General features: G+C 36.1%; 2 protein-coding genes across 2 annotated transcripts; both read left to right on the top strand.

The window, feature by feature from the left end:
* The first annotated feature begins 1666 nt into the window (after positions 1-1666).
* On the top strand, positions 1667-23363 carry LOC128208531 (uncharacterized). The gene is made up of 12 exons (XM_052912089.1): positions 1667-2098; positions 3065-3137; positions 4364-4427; positions 6072-6187; positions 7352-7446; positions 9849-10815; positions 19335-19525; positions 20205-20277; positions 20678-20741; positions 21041-21156; positions 22974-22998; positions 23251-23363. The coding sequence occupies exons 1-12, from the start codon at positions 1984-1986 to the stop codon at positions 23344-23346; spliced, it is 1995 nt and encodes a 664-aa protein (XP_052768049.1). The 5' UTR covers positions 1667-1983; the 3' UTR covers positions 23347-23363.
* Positions 9748-12975, top strand: LOC128207659 (beta-1,4-galactosyltransferase 4-like). Its single transcript, XM_052910715.1, has 2 exons — positions 9748-10815; positions 12866-12975. Exons 1-2 carry the CDS (start codon positions 9794-9796, stop codon positions 12903-12905), a joined length of 1062 nt encoding a protein of 353 aa, XP_052766675.1. The 5' UTR covers positions 9748-9793; the 3' UTR covers positions 12906-12975.
* Positions 23364-23757: the final 394 nt, after the last annotated feature.

Below are 23757 nucleotides of genomic sequence, written 5' to 3'. Positions count from 1 at the left end.
AAAGGTGGTGAAAACATGGATAACACATATTCACGCTTGCAGCCACAGAGGTTTCTCTCGAATTTTTACCCTATATGATTATTTAATGAATACATATATAGGGTAAAAACTCGAGAGAAACCCCAGTGTTTGCAGCCACTGAACTACCTGTATACAATAGGTGTCAGTGGTATTGTTGCGTTACAAAGTGTTTGAGGATCACATTGATGACATTTGCGTAAGGAGTCTCGATGATAATATTAAAGGGACTAGACACCAGATGAAACACCAGATGATACAATTGCAAGAAATAAAATGTCCAAAAATTGATAGATTCGTTCTGTACAACAAATAAAATCTAACTTACTGATATATCACTTCGCTTACGACACATGTATCTTTCACAGTTTTTGCGTAATTTTCCAATTCGAAATATACTGGTTTTGTCTACCAAGGAAAATCCCAGTTAATTTAAAAATAGCGTTCGTATAAGTATCTGTACTTATACTGTGACTTCCACATGCTAAATATAGGCACACTATGGAATGGGAAACCATTAAGAGCTATTTTTAAACGAGTAAATGCAGCTGAGACAGGGATAGCATGTTCTTTCAATTATGTAAAATGATGTATTATCGGCCTCATACTGTCTTGTATTGACGAATCTAGGTTTGTTTTGTGGAAATAATGTCATTTGCCGATTTTGAGACCATCTGGTACCTAGCCCCTTTAAATTCCTTTGTCCGGTAGTTCGGGATGATGTCGATTTCGCCCCCACTTCGACTGGCTCTAAGCCATGTACCAAACTTGACCCAAGCCTTCTGAAATAAGATGCCCCATGCACATGAAGGAAGTGTCATGCTGTTTATTTCAAATTTAAACCAGTCAGCCTTCAGTTGCATTTTTGGTTGTTTCATAGCCTTTGATATCGAAGAAAAAAATCCATTAAAGCTGCACTCTCATAGATTGAACGGTTTGACAACATTTTTTGTGTGTGTCTTGGAACGAGCCAATTTTTGCGAAAATCTATGGAAACCAGTTATATAAGACTGATCTGTGTCCAGGTGACAAAAAAAATAGATCGCAGTTTTTTAAGAAAAATGATGTTTTATGCATTTAAGCCATAAAACATCAATTTTCGAACAAAAATATGAAAATCTGCGATTTGATCTTCTGTCAGCAATCTTTCATCATTGGTTTGCAGATATTTACGCAAAAAATTGCTTTTTCCAAGACAAAAAAATAAAAAAAGTTGTAAAAACGGTATATCTGTGAGAGTGCAGCTTTAAAGTCTGAGGACTCGCCTATTCATCAGAGGTAAACTTTTAACATATACAGTGTACAAACTTAAACTTAAAATATAACTTGCTGTATCTCACCCATGACATATCATGATATGCATGAACTCGCAACCAAAAGGATACATTATTTGTTTCTCACTTGAAACAATTTGATTTATCGTTTCGCATTAAACTCATGTCATTTTTGCCAAGTCGTTGTGACACTTGATCGCTCCCAGTGACCGGTCAAAAGCAAGTGGGCAAATATATTCAATAGAAGTGGTTCAGTGTGTCCGTTTTGTTTATACAATATCAAGTAAATAATTCATCGTTTAAACCTTCGTTGTCGCTTGAAACTTTATACGATCGTATATACATGCAAATGACAAAACTAGATACATGTACAACTTAGATCATTCAGTTCAGTACTTCCTTGTGACTTATGTGTTCTGTATTTTATTTTGCAGTCACCACGGCTACTTTAAGGGAGTTAAGTGTTGTTCTGTTTCTCATCTGAGCTAGGAGTCTTGTGAGTTTGGACAACTGGTGTAGCGTGGTACTAGTGAATGTTCTATTTCTTATGCAAGCGACTATCACTCAGTATACAAGTACTCTTCAACGGTTGATAAAGGCTCAAATATTAGTATATAAGAGACCTCTCTCTTGCAGTTGGAATAGTGTGATTATCTTGACTTATTAAGTATACACACATACACTGTCAAGAATGCAGACTGTTGTGGTTTTAGCGTGCCTTCTCGGGGTGGCGGGGCTTGCCAGCGCCCACTTGTGCCTTGTGGAACCGAAACAGCGAGGCTCCATTATGGGGCTAGACAAAGCAGGTTGGTGGAAAGTTTGTTTGATTGTATGTGTATAGAAGTAAAATCGAGTAAAATCGGGTTGGCTGGACCGAAAGTCAAAGTCCCGGCTATTCCCCGGACCTGGGGGGGGGGGGGGGGGGGGGGGGCGTGGTTACAATTGACTGGTGCATTATCCTACAAACTATTCTCTTTTATTTGTATTTATTTATTTAGCACTTGATCAAGGAACTATGAATTAACAGAAACAGACAGAAATTTCATTAATTTTAAACCATCAAATGCTTAAAGATGCACTCTTCCTTTCAAATAAGGTTTATCACACTTAATACAAATGACTTAATATACTAAAAAGGATTAATAAATGCCGAAAACAATGGTTCTTTTGAAGGATACCAAGTCTAAATTGAAAGGAAGGCGCAGAAAACACGGTATTTCTAACTTATGCGACGATAGTAGGCCACTCTAAATATTTTAGCACTCACCAATCATTTAACATTTTTTTTGCGTTTTCGGCTATTAAATACACGGTTACAGTCTTGTTATCAGTATTTTTCATAAATGCATTATTAAGTAAGTAGTTAAAGGTTTATCACTCAATATTTTATAATGTTTGTTATACCTGTGTATGTATTGATTTTGAAAAAGAGTGTCACTTTAAGAAATGGTTCAAGGTTGTAAGGTATGTACGTGCAAAAATGATTGGTTTGATGCGGAGCAGTCGCATAAACGTTTATTTTGTTTAAGTACATACTAACAGTCTTTAACCTTAATAGTGGTAAACATTATATTATGTAAACTTCTCAATAACAACCACTGTTAATATCTACCTCTTCATCTAAATTAAACCAATTACGGCTGACCGCTTATTTACTGAAATAAAGGTATTGGAAAACTTGAGAAATACCGACTTTTCATTGGACAAAATTAAATGTTGATCACTTATACTTAATTAAAGAGTGAACTGATAAATTGGTTATTAAATTGCAGGGTCTGACGACTGTATCCTACTGAAAGGACCATGCGGAGGTCGTGCATTGGAAGAACCAAGAACCATGTTCAAGTAAGGCCTAAAAAATATGTTTGGTTAGCGTTACATCCTTTTCAAAAATAGGTAGGGTAGGTAGGCTTTTTATTTTTTTTTATTTTATTAGGCTTTATATAAGAATGTTATTTTCATCATTGGATAATGGCGTTAAAGTTATCTCCTGTATAAGCATTTAAGGTTTTAAACTACACATTGAAAAGCAATTAATTTTTTTTTTTTCAAACTGACTATAAAAACGGTAGGGTCGGCGCCTATTCCGTAGGTAGGGTCGGGTTACCGGAACCAAATGTATTTTTTTAGGCCTAAGTAGTCATTTTCGTCGGCAACGTCGTCGGTATTCAATATACAACAAGTTTACTTCAGCTGTTTTAAAGCTGCACTCTCGCAGATATACCATTTTAACAACTTTTTAATATTCTTGGAAAGAGCAAATTTTTGCGTTAATATCTGCATACCAACGATAAAAGATTGCTGACAAAAGATCAGATCGCAGATTTTCATATTTCTGTTCGAAAATGAATGTTTTAAGGCTTAAACCGTTACCAACGGTTTTAGAAAAATGCATAAAACATCAATTTTCGAACTTAAATATAAACATCTGTGATCTATTTTTGTCAGTAGTCTTATGTTACTGGTTTCCATGGATTTTCGCAAAAATGGCTCGTTCCTAGACAAAATATAAAAAAAGTTGTCAAAACGTTCAATCTGTGAGAGAGCAGATTTTAAAACCCGAATGCTGGGTTGATATCAGGGACTGTTTTCGCGTTTTATCTATTAACTATTATGTCCGTCTATGACTTTAAGAGTCATGAGTTGGCCCCTAAAATGTCATTGGTGTTGGTTTATGCCGTGGAAACGGGCTGTGTGCACAAACGCATGCACGGTGCGATTCTAATCTCCCCAATTTTAGAGGGAAACGCAGACAATGAAATAATCCTGTTTTCGAATATCATGTACTTAATATCTTAGTACCTATAATATAAAACTAGTTCTGAGATGGAAGCGGTCTATTTGTATAGGTGTCTGCCTCTGACATAAGAGAGTGTGCATGGGTTCCATCTCCACCAGGGGTACTTTCCCGTGGCCTCTCGCCGGAGTGGTATCTACTGAAGTAACACACTCGAGAGCGATTCGTTTAAGCAAACAACTTTCTCACAATCGAGGTTAAAAAATTAATACTAAAATCCCTGACTTGTTTGTGAACATTCAAGCAACTGAATACTGTTGCGTTTCTCTTTCAGGGAGGGCGGAAACTACACCGTGATTTTCCAGAAAAACCTTGACCACTGGGTCAAGGCCACACCGGTTTGTAACTAACTTATCATACCTTATAATTAATTCGTGAAATGAAGTATCCATAATAACACCACAGTTTCTCGAACTTTTTCAACTGACCCCTAATAGCAGGAACGAGTTTAGCATACTTTTTTGTTTGGTATCATTTGTATTATAAATATTCGCACAATCGTTCTGAGTCATTTAAAATGAACTTATCGTACTTCATGTATTAATCAACTTTTTATAATGTAAAGTTCAAGTAAGGCCTAAAAAAATACATTTGGTTCGGGTTACCCGACCCTACCTACGGAATAGGCGCCGACCCTACCGTTTTTATAGTCAGTTTTAAAAAAAAAATGAAAAACTAAACAAAACAACAAAAAAATATATTATTTGTTTCGTTTTTTTAATTGATTTTCAATATGTATTTTAAACCTTAAATGCTTATACAGAAGATAGCTTTAACACCATTCTCCAATGATGAAAATGATATTCTTATATCAAGCCTAATAAAAAAAAATAAAAAAAAGCCTACCTACCCTACCTATTTTTGAGAAGGATGTAACCCTAACCAAACAATTATTTTTTTAGGCCTAACTCATGTGGCTAAATTAAATAAGATACGTACGCTTGTAACGCAAGCGATTGTTTGAGATATTTTTTCTGTAACGAATCTTATGACATTTATTTATTAAAATGTATTACTCTTTGATATTATAATTGTAAAAAAAAATACCAAAATGTAAAAAAAAACATTGAGTCGGAGACCGGGTTCGAACCGGTGTCACCAAATTTGCAGTCCGGTTTTGTATCCACTGTGCTACTGGCTTACCTCACCGTTGGAATATCTAAGCTATATACCTTACTTGGTAATATCACGTGATAACATCGACTAGCCAATCACGCAAAAGAATTAATTCTACTATTGGATAGTAATCTTTTTTAATGGAAAACTATGAAAAAATGCGAACAAATAATTTAATTGTAAACTATGTAGTTCTTCAGTTAGTTGGTTTAAATGCATTGTTCACATCGATACCAAAGTCAATGTCACGGTCAATTTTCGACAATTTTCCTTTTTCTTCGCTATTTCACCATACGGTGTATAACCCCTTTAAGTCATCCTCAAAACTGTTCTTTTGCCTTGGCTCCACCTACTTGCCGAACTTTGCCGACATAAATTAGCATTACTTACTTTTATGAATAAACACCTAACCACAACTGGTATTTTCTTCAAATTTCACACGAAATTATTTTGTTCGATGTCTGACCTTTTAGAATTTGTACAAGTCCATTTAAGTTATCACACAAAGTTTCCCGACAGGTCTTCTTTGGCGTATCTCGGCCATTTTCCTTCGGAATTTGGACGGTTTACAATTCTCAAGGTTTTTTTTTCATTTCTCTTCGCTGCAAGTAGATCGCGTAGTAATATCATTTTAGCGACAAAGCCTAAAGACTTTACTCTTAGGACTATTTATGATTAATGCAATAATGTATTTGACGGGGATTCAATTTGAACTGAGTTATAAAAATACACGTGAAAACACTACAATAACTTAATATCATTGCTATTTATTTTACGATCTACTTTTACTCACGCACCGGAATACATCTATGGCCTCTAGACACTTTTTGACTGGCGGCGTAAGTATCACAGTTTGCATTTTCCAGGGCTATTTCTCCGTCAGCCTGATGCAGGGACCCACGGTAAAAGCGCTGAACCAAATAACTGACATGGGAGAACCTTCCTTGACACTGTACACGGCCAGTGGACAAATGCCATTAGGGTACGTATTGCTATTAAGGCTCGATTGTTCAAAACATAGTTAAAGTTAACAACGAAAGTGACGACATCATTGTTAACTTTAAATGGAGAACTATTTGATGGTATGCTCATATATTAAAATAAACCAAGTACAGCTGAAACAATTGTCTCCATTCTTGTTAGCCATACTGCAGATCATACGTGTATCTGTGAAATAGAGGAATATTAATTTGAAAGTTAACAACTATGACGTTAACAACGTTGTTAACTTTAACAAATTTCTGAACAATCGACCCTTAGGCCTAACAACTCTAGGCTACCAAAACTTGCAAAACATTTCGTATACAACGCGATACAAGTTTTGATCCTCCGCTACTGGAATAACAAGGGAAGCAACCGTGCATGTTTTCAAGCGCTTCTTAGCTTTACAATCATTATAATTATAGGCGTCTCGTTTTAAAGATCACAGTTAAGGTACTCGATTTTTAGCTCGTTTCTAGTTTTCGAAAAAAAATCATATTATCGGGTAGTTGTGATAGCCTTGGTGTCGTCGTAGTCGACAATGTCGTGCACATACGTTGGTCATAACTCAAAAACCGCTTAAGATATTAAAAAAGAAACTTAGCACACATGTCACCCGAGATATAAAATAGCACATGCAAAGCAAGACGCATAACACTGAATCTAAAAATTATTGAGTTATGCTGCTTCTTCGACTCCGCCTTCGTGGCCTAGTGGTTAAGCATCCGCTTACGAAGCGGGAGGTTGTGGGTTCGATCCCTGGCCGCGTCATACCAAAAGACGTTAAAAGTTGGTACAAGTAGCTCCCTTGCTCGGCATTTAAAGGGTAGTGCTTGGAAAGCCAGTACTGGTTCAACCCAGGGAGAGTTGTACCCCGTGTATCGGTGCTATATATCGAGCTCGTAAAATAACCAAGGGGTCTCTTCGAAAAAGAGCTAGGGTATCGCACCCGGACTTCCTTGTATCCCACCACTGTCTCTTCAGCGTGCACTTTCACGGGTTATCCTTGACCGCAAGGTCTAAAGAAATACATACAGACATACAGACAGACTAACAAACACAACACAAACAGAAGCTCCGAAGCTGTCTTGTTTGCACATTTCATCTTGTCATTTAACCTATTAGTACTACTTATTCTTTATGTCGCTCTATGCTATGTTTTCAGAATGAAGGGCAAGGCCGTCCTCCAAGTTCAATACGTTCCAAAGAACCCACAGGCACCCGCCGTCTTCTATCAGTGCTCAGACATCATGATCCATTAGGGGAACTGATTTGGCAGACAATTTGCTCAATGTCATAATGTTGTTTAATGATATACGTGGCTATGTTTTGTATACTTTAATGCATATGTGTTAACATTAGCGGCATCTGCACAATATTGTAATTTACTCCTTTCTTGTAGAATATTGCTATATTGTCCGTTGCTCTTGTTTTTCTACAGTTTAAATTTCATATGTTATTATTTGTTACTATTTTGGACTGAAAATAAAAAGAAATATGTCCATAAACAGTTTTTGTTTTAAATTATATCCCCATCACCCTCATATCAATACCTTTTGGAGATACAAGATGAAGGGACATAACTCCACACTAATTAAGGTCGATCGTGCAAGCCAGTATAGGACGCCCTCCAACCCGCCCCGCCCTAAAATCGTAAAGACCCATATTATTTCCGAGGTCATATCTGTAGGATAATGGACGAGGTATGACCTCTCTTTAACACATATTTAGGTCAGAGGTAGGTCAGAGAGAATGACCCGTGATTTGTCTCTTTGTCACATATTTGGATCAGAGAGAATGACCCGTGATTTGTCTCTTTGTCACATATTTAGGTCAGAGGGCGGTCAGGGAAAATGACCCGTGATTTCTCTCTTTGCCACATATTTAGGTCAGAGGAAGGTCTGAGAGAATGACCCGTGTTTTCTCTCTTTGACGAGAATTATCTTAACTAAACTTTTCATTGAGTTACTCTTTAATGATTACCACTTTATGACAAGGACAAATATTGTGTATATAGTTTTGTTGGAGAAAAACATAGTACTTACAAATATCGATAAAAATCAACTTGAACGGACAGCCTGCTTTGGATAGAAATGCAAAATATTTCGGGACTAGCGGTTTTTTCTGAAGAGCCAAACATAGGGATAACGATGTATGCAGACATTGAATACAGCCAACACAGAAGTGATAAATATACCCATCCCACCCAAAACCCGCGGACACCACATAGGCACAGGAAGGAGCAATAGATGTTTGGGTACATGCAACACAATTTTAGACTGTTTAAGTCAAAGGACGTACCTATTGTTAGACCAAGAGAACAAGTCACAGCGATCCATGTTGAACAACATTCCTACGAAGTTTCATTACAGTAGTGCAGTACTCCGAGATTACATTGCGACACGAGACATTAGACAACTTACACCCTAATTGGGATCGAAACCACAACTTCATAAATCAGAGGCGGACACGAATTCGACAATACCACTTTCACCCTGTTGTTGATTTAACCGGAAACCTCTTGAATAAGAGGTAGACAGCTAGACCACACGGCCACTCTTACTCTGGTGGGGATCGAACCCACAACCTCTTTGGTGATAGGCGGACAATTACACCAATAGACCACTTTCACCCTAGTGGGGGATCAAACCAACAACTTCTTGGATAAGAGGCAGACAGCTTTACCACTATAGCACTCATAACCTGGTGGGGATCAAACCTACAACATCTACATTCCATTTAAGCTTCTGGTTAAGTATTGAATATGATGAAATTTGATGAATCTTATTTCTATTTCAAATTTCTTAATTTCTTACGTTTATTTTGCGTAAAACGATTGAAATATTATAAAAGTGCTTATCTGAGATTGCGCCAAGTCTCGGATTTGAGACTGAAATCATGTGCACTGATCACGTTCAGCTAAAAAAAAATTGTTCGAAGTATTTGGACGCAACAATAAGAAAACGGCACTAGGTACCACACAATGATAACATTTCGAAGTGCACTTCTAAATTACCCTTTTGGAAATTGTCGAGATACCTTGATCGGTTTTAAGTTTACTTAGATCTAAGACTAAGTTAAGCAATATGATTATAAGTAGAATATAATAAGCCGATTATGACCGCCGAAGCCGGGGATCGAACCCGCGCCGGCTTGCCAACTCATTGTCATACATATTTTCACTATTCGATGGACATGCAATCCAGCGACGCGTGTTCAATCCCCAGCTCTCTGCAAACTTATTATTCACTGCGAAATGTCTATTTAAATTTCTTGATACGTGTCTGTTTGAATCTCTGTCTCTCTCTGTCTCTCTCTCTCTCTATCTCTCTATCTCTGGTCGTCAACATCTATTTCTTTTTTAAAGTGTTGTTTTTATACACACATTTTAGGAACGGCAACAAATGCATAGTTTAACACGTTTAAGGTTACAAAGATAACATAGATACACCTTATAAGCGTACATGCATCGTCCATTATCGCGTCTGACCCTTAAACAAACATACTCGTTCGTCTCTTCTCTCATTTCTCAATTGATAGGGTACGAAGTTATACAATGATAACTTTTACAAACTTATGTCAAAGGAAAAGGTTACTTGTGTTTTTAATGTTGTTAGTCTTTGGGATTACAACAATTAGTATAACGTATTCCTCTGTGCCAGTGATGTCAATGACTAGGAGATTTAAACAATTTGCAACTGGGTTGAGTCAGATTGATTCAAATGGACTTGGGCAGGTAACTCGGAATACACCACTGAACACGTGTGAGCCTACACTAAATTCTGATTGGTTGAACACCTCGAAATTAAACCTAGCGGAGGATATAGATATAGAAAGGCTGATAGATATGGCGACGAACTACCAGAGTGTCCAACCCGGAGGCATTTGGAGTCCAGAATCATGCACGCCAGCTGCAAAGGTCGCTGTAATAATCACATACAGAAATAGGGAATCACATTTAAAAGTTATTCTAAAGGTGCTTCACACTCTGCTTCAAAATCAGCAGCTGCATTATGGAATTTACGTTGTGGAAATGGCGATGCCAACTAAGTTCAACATTGGTATTCTTATGAACGTTGGATTTTTGAAAGCCAAAAGTGAGGAGAATTATGACTGTTACATTTTCCATGATGTTGACCTTGTGCCCCTCAATGGCGCGTTGATGTACACGTGCAGACAATTTCCAAACCATATGTCAGCGTTTAATACCAAATACTTGAAAGGGGAGACAAAGAAAGCGCTCCCATATTCAGCATACGTTGGTGGTATAATAAGTTTAAAAGGTGAACATTATGAACAAATAAATGGGTTTTCAAACGCATATTTTGGATGGGGAGGAACGGACGATGATATAGAAATTCGAGCAAAAAGGAACAAACTAAAATTTGTCCGTGAGAAACCGGAAGTAGGTCGCTATTACGCGCTTCCCCATGTACTAGATGGCGGAAACGATCAAAATAAAATAAAAGGTATTCTCCTGAAGAGGGTTGCAGCACGGATGTCATACGATGGTTTGAACAATGCAGAAAACTTGACTAAAGTAGAAAAGTTTGAACGAAGACCGCTATATTCGTGGCTCCTCGTTAAATGTAATGAAACCGATGTCATGGACAGTGTTCAGCGATTCTTGTAGGTCTTGCAAATACTTAATGAACAACTTAGGTGATGCTCCAAAGTTGTAGTGTTGGATAATCGGACACATTTTATAATCGATGATCGAATAGATCAGTATCGATCAACTAATCGGAAATAATTCCAAAATATCAATGAAAATGTATAAAACATTATCTAGCTCTATTTTAACAGTTTCTGTGTTTAATTTGATTGGCCCAAAATATGAAATAACAAATAAGAAATAAGAGGATTTCTTTGCTTATGGCATATTCAACCAATCAATTTGGATGTATAATGTTATATATCAACAACTTATATACAGGGCCTTTTAAGCCTTCTTTGCCAGTGGTCAGATTTTGTTGTTGCTCTAAAAAAGCCTCTAAAATTCCCCATTTTTTGTTTTAAATCTTTATATTATGAGAATCTCAGAAATAATTAAAGAGCTAAACTGCTTTTTTCATATTCATACAATAAATTTGGATTTATCATGTTATCTCCCAGCAACTTATACAGGGCCCTTTTACCCTTTTTGCCCTTACCTCCCCAGGGCTAAATAATGTTGTTTCTCAAACAAACAGCCTCTGATTTTCACGATTCATTCAAAAATGTTTCTGAGTGATAAGTTTACTGCTTTATATATATTGCTCCATTTGTAAACCTTAATTGTATTTTGTGCTTGAATCGCAAACCGTCGATGTCTCATAAAGACTTTGAAAATTATACCTCTCAGTGTTTGGACAAAATGTTGATAAATTTTTTGCGGCCTGAGTGTCTGTCACAAGCTCATAGCAACTTAAACGTATAAGAGACTTCCGGTTCGACTATTATACCTCTTCTCTCACAGACAACATAGGGAATTTGGTTTCTGATCAAAAGCTGGTAAACTCTTTCTACATAAATATCTCCGAAAATATCTGAATAATCTGGAACTCAGCTTGAAGATAAACACTCTAGTCATTGGAAGACAGGAATATTGCCAACTGTCATCTGATTTACATTTCATCCCGTCACCGATAAAGAAAGTGGAAACTTTATTGATATGTTAAATACAAAAAAAGCAACTGAATTCCTCGCAAAGTCATTATATATTGCCGGAAAAGCTACTTTAAAAGTCTCCATCAGAAACATGTCCAACGAATTCGTAAGGCAAGGATCATTCCTAAATAGTCTTAATCTAGCACAGGTTATCCACCCCTATTTTCAAGAAATATGACCCCTTTATAGAAAATAACTATAAACAAGTCAGTAGTTTACCACCAAAATCCGAATCATATAAACGAGCCATAAGTGAGCAACTGATAATTTATTTTGATATATTTTTTCATCCTTTCCTGGCTGCTTTCAGAACAACATATTGATGACAAACTACCCTGTTAAGACTGGTGAAAGACTGGAAAAAGCCCTTGATGATAACAAATATGTCCGTGCAGTTCTTATTGACCTCTCAAAAGCATTCGACTGCTTGCTCCATGATCTCAACTTACACAAGCTCATTGCATATGGTCTCTCAGTCCCAGTATTTAAACTGATGAACAGCTATCTTACGAACAAAAAAGAACGGGTCAAGCTTTACCAGTAAGTGGGACTCCATCCTGAAAGGGATGGCCACAAAGAGCAATATTAGGGCCTCTTGTCTTCACCATCTTTTCAACAACATCTTCTTCTTTATCAATAGGGCAGCCTTGTAAAATAATTGAAGATGACAATACCCCTTCTGTGTCTGATACAAATCCTGATTTTGTTAAGATCACCTTTAAAGAAAAAAGTTACATTTTGATAAACTGATTTACTTCCAATCAAATGCAGGCTTACCCTGACAAAAATTCAAGCAATTTCAGTTGGCTCCAAGTCTGTTAAAGAAATAAAGCAATTCAATAAACTTAATCACACTAACGCATGTGGACTGGATGTACATCCACGAAAACCAGTGGATGTAATCATTGTTTACAATGCTCTAATTCGTCGTTCTTTTAGCAATTGTCAGCATAAATATAATTAGAAACGGCTATTGTTAATACTTGTTCCAATAGTATACCTATTTTAAACTATATGCTTTTATTTCCAGGTCACCAGCTCATTGTCATGGTTTGATACGTTTGTTATAGATGTCGGAAAATTGATCATTGAGCTAATGTTTCTTGTTATCATATACCCGACTTTAAATAAAAATTCTTGATCCTTGTATCTTGTATCCAAATTGTTTGAAAGAGTACACTGAGAATTTCCCCCCAAAACTGAAAAAAACGCGTTTTTTTCCACAAAACGGGCTTGGGTGTCTTCCCCATAATTGGTAAAAAGCCCTGTAATATTATACACGTGATGTGATTACGGATGCTTAATATTCATTTTCGCCGATTTTGAGCTCAACGATTATATACGAGGATTGCGCCATCACTACAACGGACCTTTTGGCCTTTGTTTGTGTGTCCTCGGTTGCTGTGTAAATAAAGTATAAAGGTTTCTAGAATGTCATAGAAACATCTTACTACCCGACAATATCCGGAAAGCTATGGATCGTGAAACAGCCGACCATGATCCGATGTAATGAGAAATATGTCATGGATACATCTAACCACTCGGCCATCTCCGGCAAGCTAGGGATTGTGAAATGTCCGATTATGATCCGATTGGTCCTGGTTACTTATTGGATGTAATGAGAAAGATGTCATGGATAATTAAACACTGTTCCACTTGACAATCTCCGGGACCGTGAAATAGCCGAGCATGACCCTAGTGTGTGACGATTCAAACAGAGAGGACGAGACCGTCCTGATAACGATATAGGCAGTCATATATGCACTTAGTCATATGTTTTTCTTCTGCTTTTTGGAAAAAAACACCAATAGTCATGAAATTGGGAATGTTCGCGTCGTTTTTCACAAATTTGGGATTTTTTTTTAATAAAACATTTTAGACTCAATCTATTCAAATACTATTTATGTGTTGGTTTTTGTTGAAAGATTAATTATTGAAACCTTACAACTTATAAGAGCATGCCAGTTTTGAGAATCCACATAATATTCATTGGAATTGGTGTATTTATCATTTATCATGTCAAATCACTCCAGAAATGAAATCCCTATCTTACTGAAGCAAACAATTATTCTCTAAGCTGTAGAAACTCACTTAAACCTTTTATCAACGTCCAAGCTTAAACACTCTACGACAAAGCTTTAAATTACTACAGCTTTGCTATTCCATACTTTGTAGTTTATTACAGATGCATTTAGGCGTTAGGCCCATAAATATTTGCTGATTAAGTGCATTAAACATATGTTGAATTTCACACAACCTATACAACTTCAAGATTGCATTGCTTGGTTCTATATAAAGTTTGAATCTGTATACATGCTTCATTGGGTATAATCTGTATACATGCATCATTGGGTATTATCTGTATACATGCAGTATTGGGTATTATCTGTATACATGCAGCATTGGGTATAATCTGTATACATGCAGTATTGGGTATTATCTGTATACATGCAGTATTGGGTATTATCTATATACATGCATCATTGGGTATAATCTGTATACATGCAGCATTGGGTATTATCTGTATACATGCAGCATTGGGTATAATCTGTATACATGCAGCATTGGGTATTATCTGTATACATGCATCATTGGGTATAATCTGTATACATGCAGCATTGGGTATTATCTGTATACATGCAGTATTGGGTATTATCTGTATACATGCAGCATTGGGTATAATCTGTATACATGCAGTATTGGGTATTATCTGTATACATGCAGCATTGGGTATAATCTGTATACATGAAACATTGGGTATAATCTGTATACATGCAGCATTGGGTATTATCTGTATACATGCAGCATTGGGTATTATCTGTATACATGCAGCATTGGGTATAATCTGTATACATGAAACATTGGGTATAATCTGTATACATGCAGCATTGGGTATTATCTGTATACATGCAGCATTGGGTATTATCTGTATACATGAAAATTGGGTATAATCTGTATACATGCAGCATTGGGTATTATCTGTATACATGCAGCAATGGGTATTATCTGTATACATGCAACATTGGGTTTAATCTGTATACATGCAGCATTGGGTATAATCTGTATACATGCAACATTGGGTATTATCTGTATACATGCAGCATTGGGTTTAATCTGTATACATGCAGTATTGGGTATTATCTGTATACATGCAGCATTGGGTTTAATCTGTATACATGCAACATTGGGTTTAATCTGTATACATGCAACATTGGGTATAATATGTATACATGCAGCATTGGGTATAATCTGTATACATGCAACATTGGGTATTATCTGTATACATGCAACATTGGGTATAATCTGTATACATGCAACATTGGGTTTAATCTGTATACATGCAGCATTGGGTATAATCTGTATACATGCAACATCGGGGTATTATCTGTATACATGCAGCATTGGGTATAATCTGTATACATGAAACATTGGGTATAATCTGTTTACATGCAGCATTGGGTATAATCTGTTTACATGCAGCATTGGGTATTATCTGTATACATGCAACATTGGGTTTAATCTGTATACATGCAACATTGGGTATAAGGGAAATCATTGGTGAACATCATTAAATCATAAGCTTAACGCGTTATATTGAGCATTATTTTCATTTTTACTGTTTTAATAATGTTTAACCAACCGATTGATGGTTGATGATCCTAAAGCGTACATGCCATATTTCTGAGAGGCTTCCTAGGGTGGATTTTGGTCTGAATTCCAGGGCATTTTGATATTACAACAGGGGATTTTTACGCAGCGAAATTTAGCGCAATATCTACAATTATAAGTATAAGAATAAATACAGATTACAATATTTTTTTGACTTAGTCATCATGGTCCTCCATGGAATTTCACACTCATAATATTCAGGATGCTTTCCACTGTCAACCTTGAGCTAATTCAAGGGGATATGGATCCCCCGACGGGGGACCAGGGGATGGGTTGGAATTCTGTGTGATTTCCCCATCCCGCCAGAGGATATGGCATCTATGAAGAAGAAGATTTTATTAACTATAAGCTTACAGCCAATGAGTTACATATAATATAAACATGTACAGTATATAAACATTTCCGATAGAACAACTTTCAAAATCAATCATAATGTATAAACAAAGTAAAGTTATAACACATTTGCTTAAAATACTGAAAAATAGAGTTAGTGGAGAAAAGTGTCTACTGTCTATACTGATGGATTTCAAAGCCTTTATAGACAAAACAATGTAGTTTTCTAATAGTAGTTACATTTTCGCTCGAACTCAGTTCGATGTATTTAGGAATATTTGGATTGCGCCAATAATATCGCTTTATGTATAAGAGTCTTAATTCATGGTATATAGGACATTCTAAGAGAAAATGGAATTCATCTTCAAGTGTATTACAAAGTTGGCATGTATGTACTAAGGAAACTGTTTACCATGCGTACCATTCAATCACGCTTTTAACTCCATCTACCTCATCAATAATCATGACGAGGCTCTAGTTTTTAGCTGAGTTGTTTGTTGTTATGCATGTATACAGTTCTTTAATAACACATTTACACGACTTACTATTCTCATGTTTGCCATACTGCGTGTGTTTCATATACATACAAACAAGAACACCAACAACCAATTGTGAATAAATAAAATGAACATCAACTTAGCGAAAATTTCCTGAAATTGGCAACGTTTATTTTAACTCCCCTCAATTTTTCATTAAAGTTATGCATATGAATTCATAATTAAGTCCACTTTCCTACATCTGTATATGTTTTTGTTGAACACTCATGGTTAGTTTTCTTTCAGTTTAGATTAGGAAAAGGCAATGGTCGACTCAGTTGACATTTTAATGCTGCACTCTCAAATATATACCATTTTTACATTTTTTTTTTGTCTTGGGAAAAGCAAATTTTTGCGCAAATATCTGCAAACCAATGATATAAAATTGCTGACAAAAAATCAGATCGTTGATGTTCATATTTCCGTTCGAAAGTTAATGTTTTATGACTTAAATCGCTACCAGCGGTTTAAACCGTTACTAACGGTTTACGAAAAATGCATAAAACATCAATTTTTGATCTTTGTTATAAAAATCTGCGATCTGCTTTTTTCAGCAGTCTTATAAAACTGGGTTTCATGGATTTTCGCAAAATTTGGCTCGTTCCAAGACAAAAAATAAAAGAAAGTTGTCAAAACGTTCAATCTGTGAAAGTGTAGCTTTAAACTAAGTTGCTTTTTGAATGCTGCCACTGTCCTATTCTATAGCATAACTTACACAGTTTTAAAGGGTTTCGTTCGAGTTTTATAGGTTTAATCATGGACAAAAAAGTCCTTATGAATGTGAATAAAAGAGCTCTATTGTATATAATGTTTAAAGAAAGTGTAATAAAATTATTCGATTTATCTAAAAGCGTTAGAAGTGGTCTTTGTTTATACTGAACGTAAGTAAAATATCATAATATATATACAAAAACCCAACCAGAGGCACAAAGCAATGAACCAAACGACAATATTTACACCTCAACGTCCATTACTTAAATGAACTTCTTTTCGGCAAATGCGTTAATCAATCGATGAACGCCGCATATTCGGATATGTTCGGATCGCAATTCATTGCATAACAATATACATGAAAAATATTGATCTGGTAATTGTTTGGATTGTGTCAGTAGGTCCCGTAAAATATAAATCAACATTTTAGAAAGTGTTTATTTTTTAAATTTTAAATGTATTGTTGCCATAAGTGTTTGAATTTTACGTTTAAAAGTAGTTTCAAGTGGTTGAACTTTTCCCGCGTTATTGTGACGTCAATTTAAAAAAATGCTTCCGGTTACAGTTAGGTCGTTCTATTAAAAAAATGGGTAAGAAAGGGTTACTGAAAGATTTTCTTAAATGAAATGAAGTATTTTTTTGACAATTATTGAATGAAATAATGAACACTTGGTGTAATAATAAGTAATGAATCGCGGGCTTGATGTAATTATCGGGGATATGGACGCAGTTTGGCTGGTCAAAGTGTGTGGAGTCCGATAATGACATCAAGCCCGCAATTCATTCCTTAAATGAACTACAAACAGAAATGTATAAACACCACACACACACATACAAATACTATAAACAGACCACACACTCATCAAAATAGCTTTATCGATAAATGATGGGATTGTCGTCCAGGAACGAGTTTAAAAACTTTCACTGTCAGAAAATGTTAGTCTTTGTTAAAGGGGGTTTATAACTCACCATAACGATTAAGCTGTGTACAATGTCTAAACATTATTCAAAATATAGTGTCATATCATTTATAACTGAAATAGAAACAAACACATGCCCAGTAAATAAGCATTGATGATAAACTCATAATCATATTAAAACAAAAGACTTGAACTGTAGACTTCGTACTTACGTAAATACGCAGCTTTCGTACTTCGTAAATATGAGGGTGCTTCAAAAAGTTCTGTTCTAAATTATATAACATATTTACCTTTTACTCCAGCAGCCAATTGTTTAAAACTTGTTTAAGCTATCCAAATGCAACCAATTGTTTAAAGCTTGGTTAAGTTATCCACATGCAGCCAATTGTATAAAACTTGGTTAAGTTATCCACATGCAGCCAAATCGTATAAAACTTGATTAAGTTATCCACATGCAGCCAATTGTTTAAAGCTTGGTTAAGTAAACCACATTCAGCCAATTGTTTAAAGCTTGGTTAAGTTATCCACATGCAGCAAATTGTTTAAAATTTGGTTAAGTTGTCCACATTCAGCCAAATGTTTAAAGCTTGGTTAAGTTATCCACATTCAGCCAATTGTTTAAAGCTTGGTTAAGTTATCCACATGTAGCTAATTGTTTAAGGCTTGGTAAAGTTATTCACATGCAGCCAAATCGTATAAAATTTTGTGAAGTTATCCACATGCAGCCAAACCGTATACAACTTGGCTGCGTTATCCACATGGAGCCAATTGTTTAAAACTTTGATAAATTTTCATCAGGTTAAGCTTTGGATAGTTGACTTATCAAAATGATTTGATTGGTAGACAGTTATGTTTGGATAAACATGGACGAATCAATATTCATTTTGGATAACTTTGACCAAACCAAAAACTTAACCACTTTTATATTACTGAGCCTTTATATATAAAGCACGTTATTTCGCAATTCCCAAGCCCATAAAAATCAGAGGGTGTTTTTATTTTCTGGACACAAAAACAAACCGTTTATCTTTGTCCTTATCTCAAAAACGTACATTCATAGCGGATAAATTTTACTCGAAGTGCCTAAAACGTATGCCAAGAGGAGACTTCTCTGACGGTTTTAGACAATGGTTTGAACGTATACAGAATTGCTTTTGTATGCAGCGGACATAGATTGTGGTGTTACCACAAAGCAATTTGGTATATAAATTGTGTTTTGCATGGAATTTATTGCATACTTCAACTTTTTGAATAACCCTCACCCAACCCTGTCCTGGATTCCTTATCAAAGAAAGTAAGAGGTCACACACAAAATGTGATCTACATTTTGTTTGACCGATGCTATAAGTTCCATTGCTGTCCATTTGTCTTCAGTTCACATCATTCCGCCAGAGAACCAACACTACCACACCATGCAACTGACAGCAGCCGTCCTGGTTACTCTTGTGGCCACCGCCACTGCCCATCTCTGCATGCTCTCTCCTAGACAGCGCGGTACTATGGATGGCATCAACAAGGCTGGTACGTATGACTGTTTTTTTGTTTTTGTTCGATGTTTACGCACTGCACACCAACAGAGAGATGCACTCTTGGTCATAAGTGTGCGCTGTATAGTACGTTTTTGATATGTAATTGTGAATACTTGTGTGAGTGGTAATTTTTTTTTATCATTATGAAAAAAATGATGACAGTTCGAATAACATTTTTTATAATGACAAAAATACGGTAGAAAATCTGCACTATCAGTTAAATGCTTTGGCACTGGTGTAGCTTCGATATTTCCTAAAACCAACAAGTTTTACCCCCAAAAGTGGATTAAGGAGGTTTAAGAAGTTTTAAATATTGTAGACATAAAAAATACCAATAAATACAGCGTGAACAACCAATAGAAACATTCAATGAATCGCTTATAAAGAATTACAGAATTACACATAATTAGTTAAGGTAATACGCACCAAACATGAAATTTCTGCATAAGATAAAACAATAAAACCCACAAATGAGCCAATCGTGTCATATCTAGCCGAAACTCTTTTGCTATTTTCACAACAACTTAATTACTTTTACACAAATGTCAAGAAAGCAGTCAACACTTAATTTAAATGCCAACACAAGACTACACTCAAGAAGAGTGAGAAAGATCCATACAAAAATATTTTAAATTATAAATTGGCCTGAAAATTGTCTTGCATATTCTCAGCAAGCGCCGACTGCTACCTTACCACGGGACCATGCGGAGGGAGACCGGCCGAGGAGGCCGTGATCCACTGGCAGTAAGTGATTATTTCATTCTGAGTGTTAAACGAACGAGGGTTGATCCAAAAACTTAATAAAAGTTAATATCATTTAGACAGCTATATCAGTAAACCGCGAGAAGAAACAAGTCCCACTGATGTCCTTATTTAAGAGGTCAAGAAACTGTTCGGTTTGTCCTGTGTCCTCCTGGAGGGAGACGGACAAAGATTCAACTAGAAAACGATATAACGTATATGAGGGTTGATAAAAAAGTTGATGCAACTTGTCAACAGACTAATTTGTAACGGCAAGGAATTGTCCTTCAGCCCGTTTGTTGTCAAGTTGGGGTTGCTTATTTGTTCTATCACCTGAAAGCTAATGTTCTGTGTGAAATTCCACACGTCGTTTTGTCACTGAGGAATCGCCGACTGTTTTCAGTGACGGAACTGATTATCAGCTGTCCTTCCAGAAGAACGCGGATCATTGCGACAAGAACACGCCAGTAAGTTGAACCATTGCATAGAGGGTGTGTATAGACTACAGAATTGTTTATGTCAATATTGTTTCAAGTTTAAACACTTATTTTGGAAATTCAATTTAATCATTCTGTGCATCGTACTTAATTATTTATTCAAACACGACCAGAAACGAATTATTAACGACTGCAACATCCGATTTGAAATTAATGATTTATTGTGAATGTAGATGAGATGACTCATCTTTCCGGAAAAACTCACATTAAAACAAATGAATCAAACTGTACTTCCGTTGCCAATGCGCATGCGTTCTTTCCCGTTATAGGGCTATTTTAACGTGACAATGATGCATGGGCACATGGTTCAACATCTTGCCCAGATAGCTGATGATTGTGCTCCGTCCCTCACTATCTACACACCCATGGTATCCCTACCAGCATCGTGAGTAGCTCATTCATACTCAACAGGCGCAGGTTAGGAGTACAATCTTCATATGCAACACTAAAGTATAAATAAGAACTATGGCAAAAAATATGCCCAACAACTTAACAAACGGCATACATACACATATCAATCATCACTACACACTATTAAAGCTGCACTCCCACAGATTATACGATTTGACAACTTTTTGTTTGTCTCAGAACAGGTGATTTCGGCATCAGTGCAATCATTTCAGTCATATAACATAACTCACAATAAAACAGATCTCAACTCTTTGGAAAACTGCCAAAATACTATTTTTTCTTAAAAACATCAATGTTCAAGCGTAACTATGTAAAAAATGCAATCTGATATTTTGTCAGCGGTCATATATCACTGGTTTCAAGACATTTACGCAAAAATTGTCTAATTCAAAATCAAAAAAAGTTAGGAGTGAGAGTGCAGCTTTAAAGCACCCCAATACAATAAAAGGTAAGAAAAATAACATCCACCTTGTTATTCAATACCAACGGATGTCCAATTCCGTTACTCGTCATTCAAAACCCACGACTCACCCATTGCGTTTCTCTGCTTTCGATACCCGCGACTGACCCAACATTGAAACGAGAATAACGGATCGGGTCGATTGTGGGTATCGGACAAATGGGTCAGGCTCGATAGAAATGGTTAAAGCTAATTTCACTCAATTTTGAAGCAGAGTATTGGAACAATGCTACTAAGATAAGCCGAGTAATGGAACTATGATACTAAGATAAGCAGAGTAATGGAACTATGATACTAAGATAATCCGAGTAATGGAACTATGATACTAGGATAAGCAGAGTAATGGAACTATGATACTAGGATAAGCAGAGTAATGGAACTATGATACTAAGGTAATCAGAGTAATGGAACTATGATACTAAGATAAGCCGAGTAATGGAACTATGATACTAAGATAAGCCGAGTAATGGAACTATGATACTAAGGTAATCAGAGTAATGGAACTATGATACTAAGATAATCAGAGTAATGGAACTATGATACTAGGATAAGCAGAGTAATGGAACTATGATACTAAGATAAGCCGAGTTATGGAACTATGATACTAAGGTAGGCCGAGAAATGGAACTATGATACTAAGATAAGCCGAGTAATGGAACTATGATACTAAGGTAAGCCGAGAAATGGAACTATGATACTAAGATAAGCCGAGTAATGGAACTATGATACTAAGATAAGCCGAGTAATGGACCTATGATACTAAGATAAGCAGAGTAATGGAACTATGGTACTAAGATAAGCAAAGTAATGGAACTATGATACTAAGATAAGCAAAGTAATGGAACTATGATGATACTAAGATAAGCCGAGTAATGGAACTATGATACTAAGATAAGCAGAGTAATGGAACTATGATACAAAGATAATTTCAATTTACGACTAAAATCGACTAAGATCTTTCTTGTAACGTCCCCCCCCCCCTGAAAAATAAAGTCCTTAGGTTTCACAACTAAATTGAAATTTCTACGCAACCTACTTGGAGGGTAGTTAAAAGTAATGAATTCTGACACTGTACACCGACCATATACATCCGATGTGGTTTTCGATGGGATATTGGCAATATGTTGTCATACACACGTTGATAAGAAGACCGCCCCTTTTCTTTGGAATAACCATGCATTATCTATCAAATAAGTCGTAATTCAAATTTAAGTTGATACGGAAACCATACAACTAAAAAACCGATATGTTATTTATAAGCCAAATTCGTTACATCGGCGTTTGTTGTTCTGTATACACCTTTATACAAATAATCGTTTAATTCTTTGCAGGGTGGTTGGCCATGCAACAATTCAGGTAAGAGAACGGAGTGGTATAACTAAGTTTATATTTTGGTAGCAGACGACAATGGCGAATATCGCATCAAGAAACTTTGGTTAAATAATTAGTTCATATTTAAAGAAATATATAAAGTAATTTTTATTTGGTTTGCTAAAGAATCGGTCGACAGTGTTGCCTCGGGTTAACAAGATGCACTGTTCCCCTCAAGGGAGGCAATATATATATATAATGTTATCAGGCATTAAAATTTTGTTATTTAACCTCAAGGTGACATATGTGACGAACAACCCCAATGTCCCTCTGACCTTCTATCAGTGTGCTGACGTCATCATCAATCACCAAGGCCATCCTGCAGGAAAATAATCAACATACGAATTGATGTGTTTATTTCGTTGAACGTTCAGAATAAATTTTACAATTTCATATGAGTTTTTTGCATCACTGATAATCAAACAGGTAAAACCAATTGGACAGCCATTCTTGTTTTTCTTGTTAATTCTGAGACATCTAAAAATTCTAATGAGCTCGTAATAATGCTTCGCTTACATTCACAAATGTACTGAGTCTGAGTTGGAGACATCTGAGTGTAGTGTTTACTTATTTCTTTTAGCAGCTGACAGCTTATAGAATCCCGCTCGAGTCCGTTTATTGGGTACATACTAGTACTGGTGTATATTTGTAGAGTCCTTGAGAAGAAACTTATGGTTGGGATTGAACCAGCAACCTCTTGGGTGAGACGAGGGCACATTAACCACATTACCACTTTTAACCGAT

This window comes from Mya arenaria, chromosome 11 (genome assembly GCF_026914265.1).
Source record: "Mya arenaria isolate MELC-2E11 chromosome 11, ASM2691426v1".
In the NCBI taxonomy this organism is placed as follows: Eukaryota; Metazoa; Mollusca; class Bivalvia; order Myida; family Myidae; genus Mya; species Mya arenaria.
The sequence above is the reverse complement of the archived record's forward strand: the minus strand, read 5'-3'. Positions and strand labels throughout refer to the sequence as shown.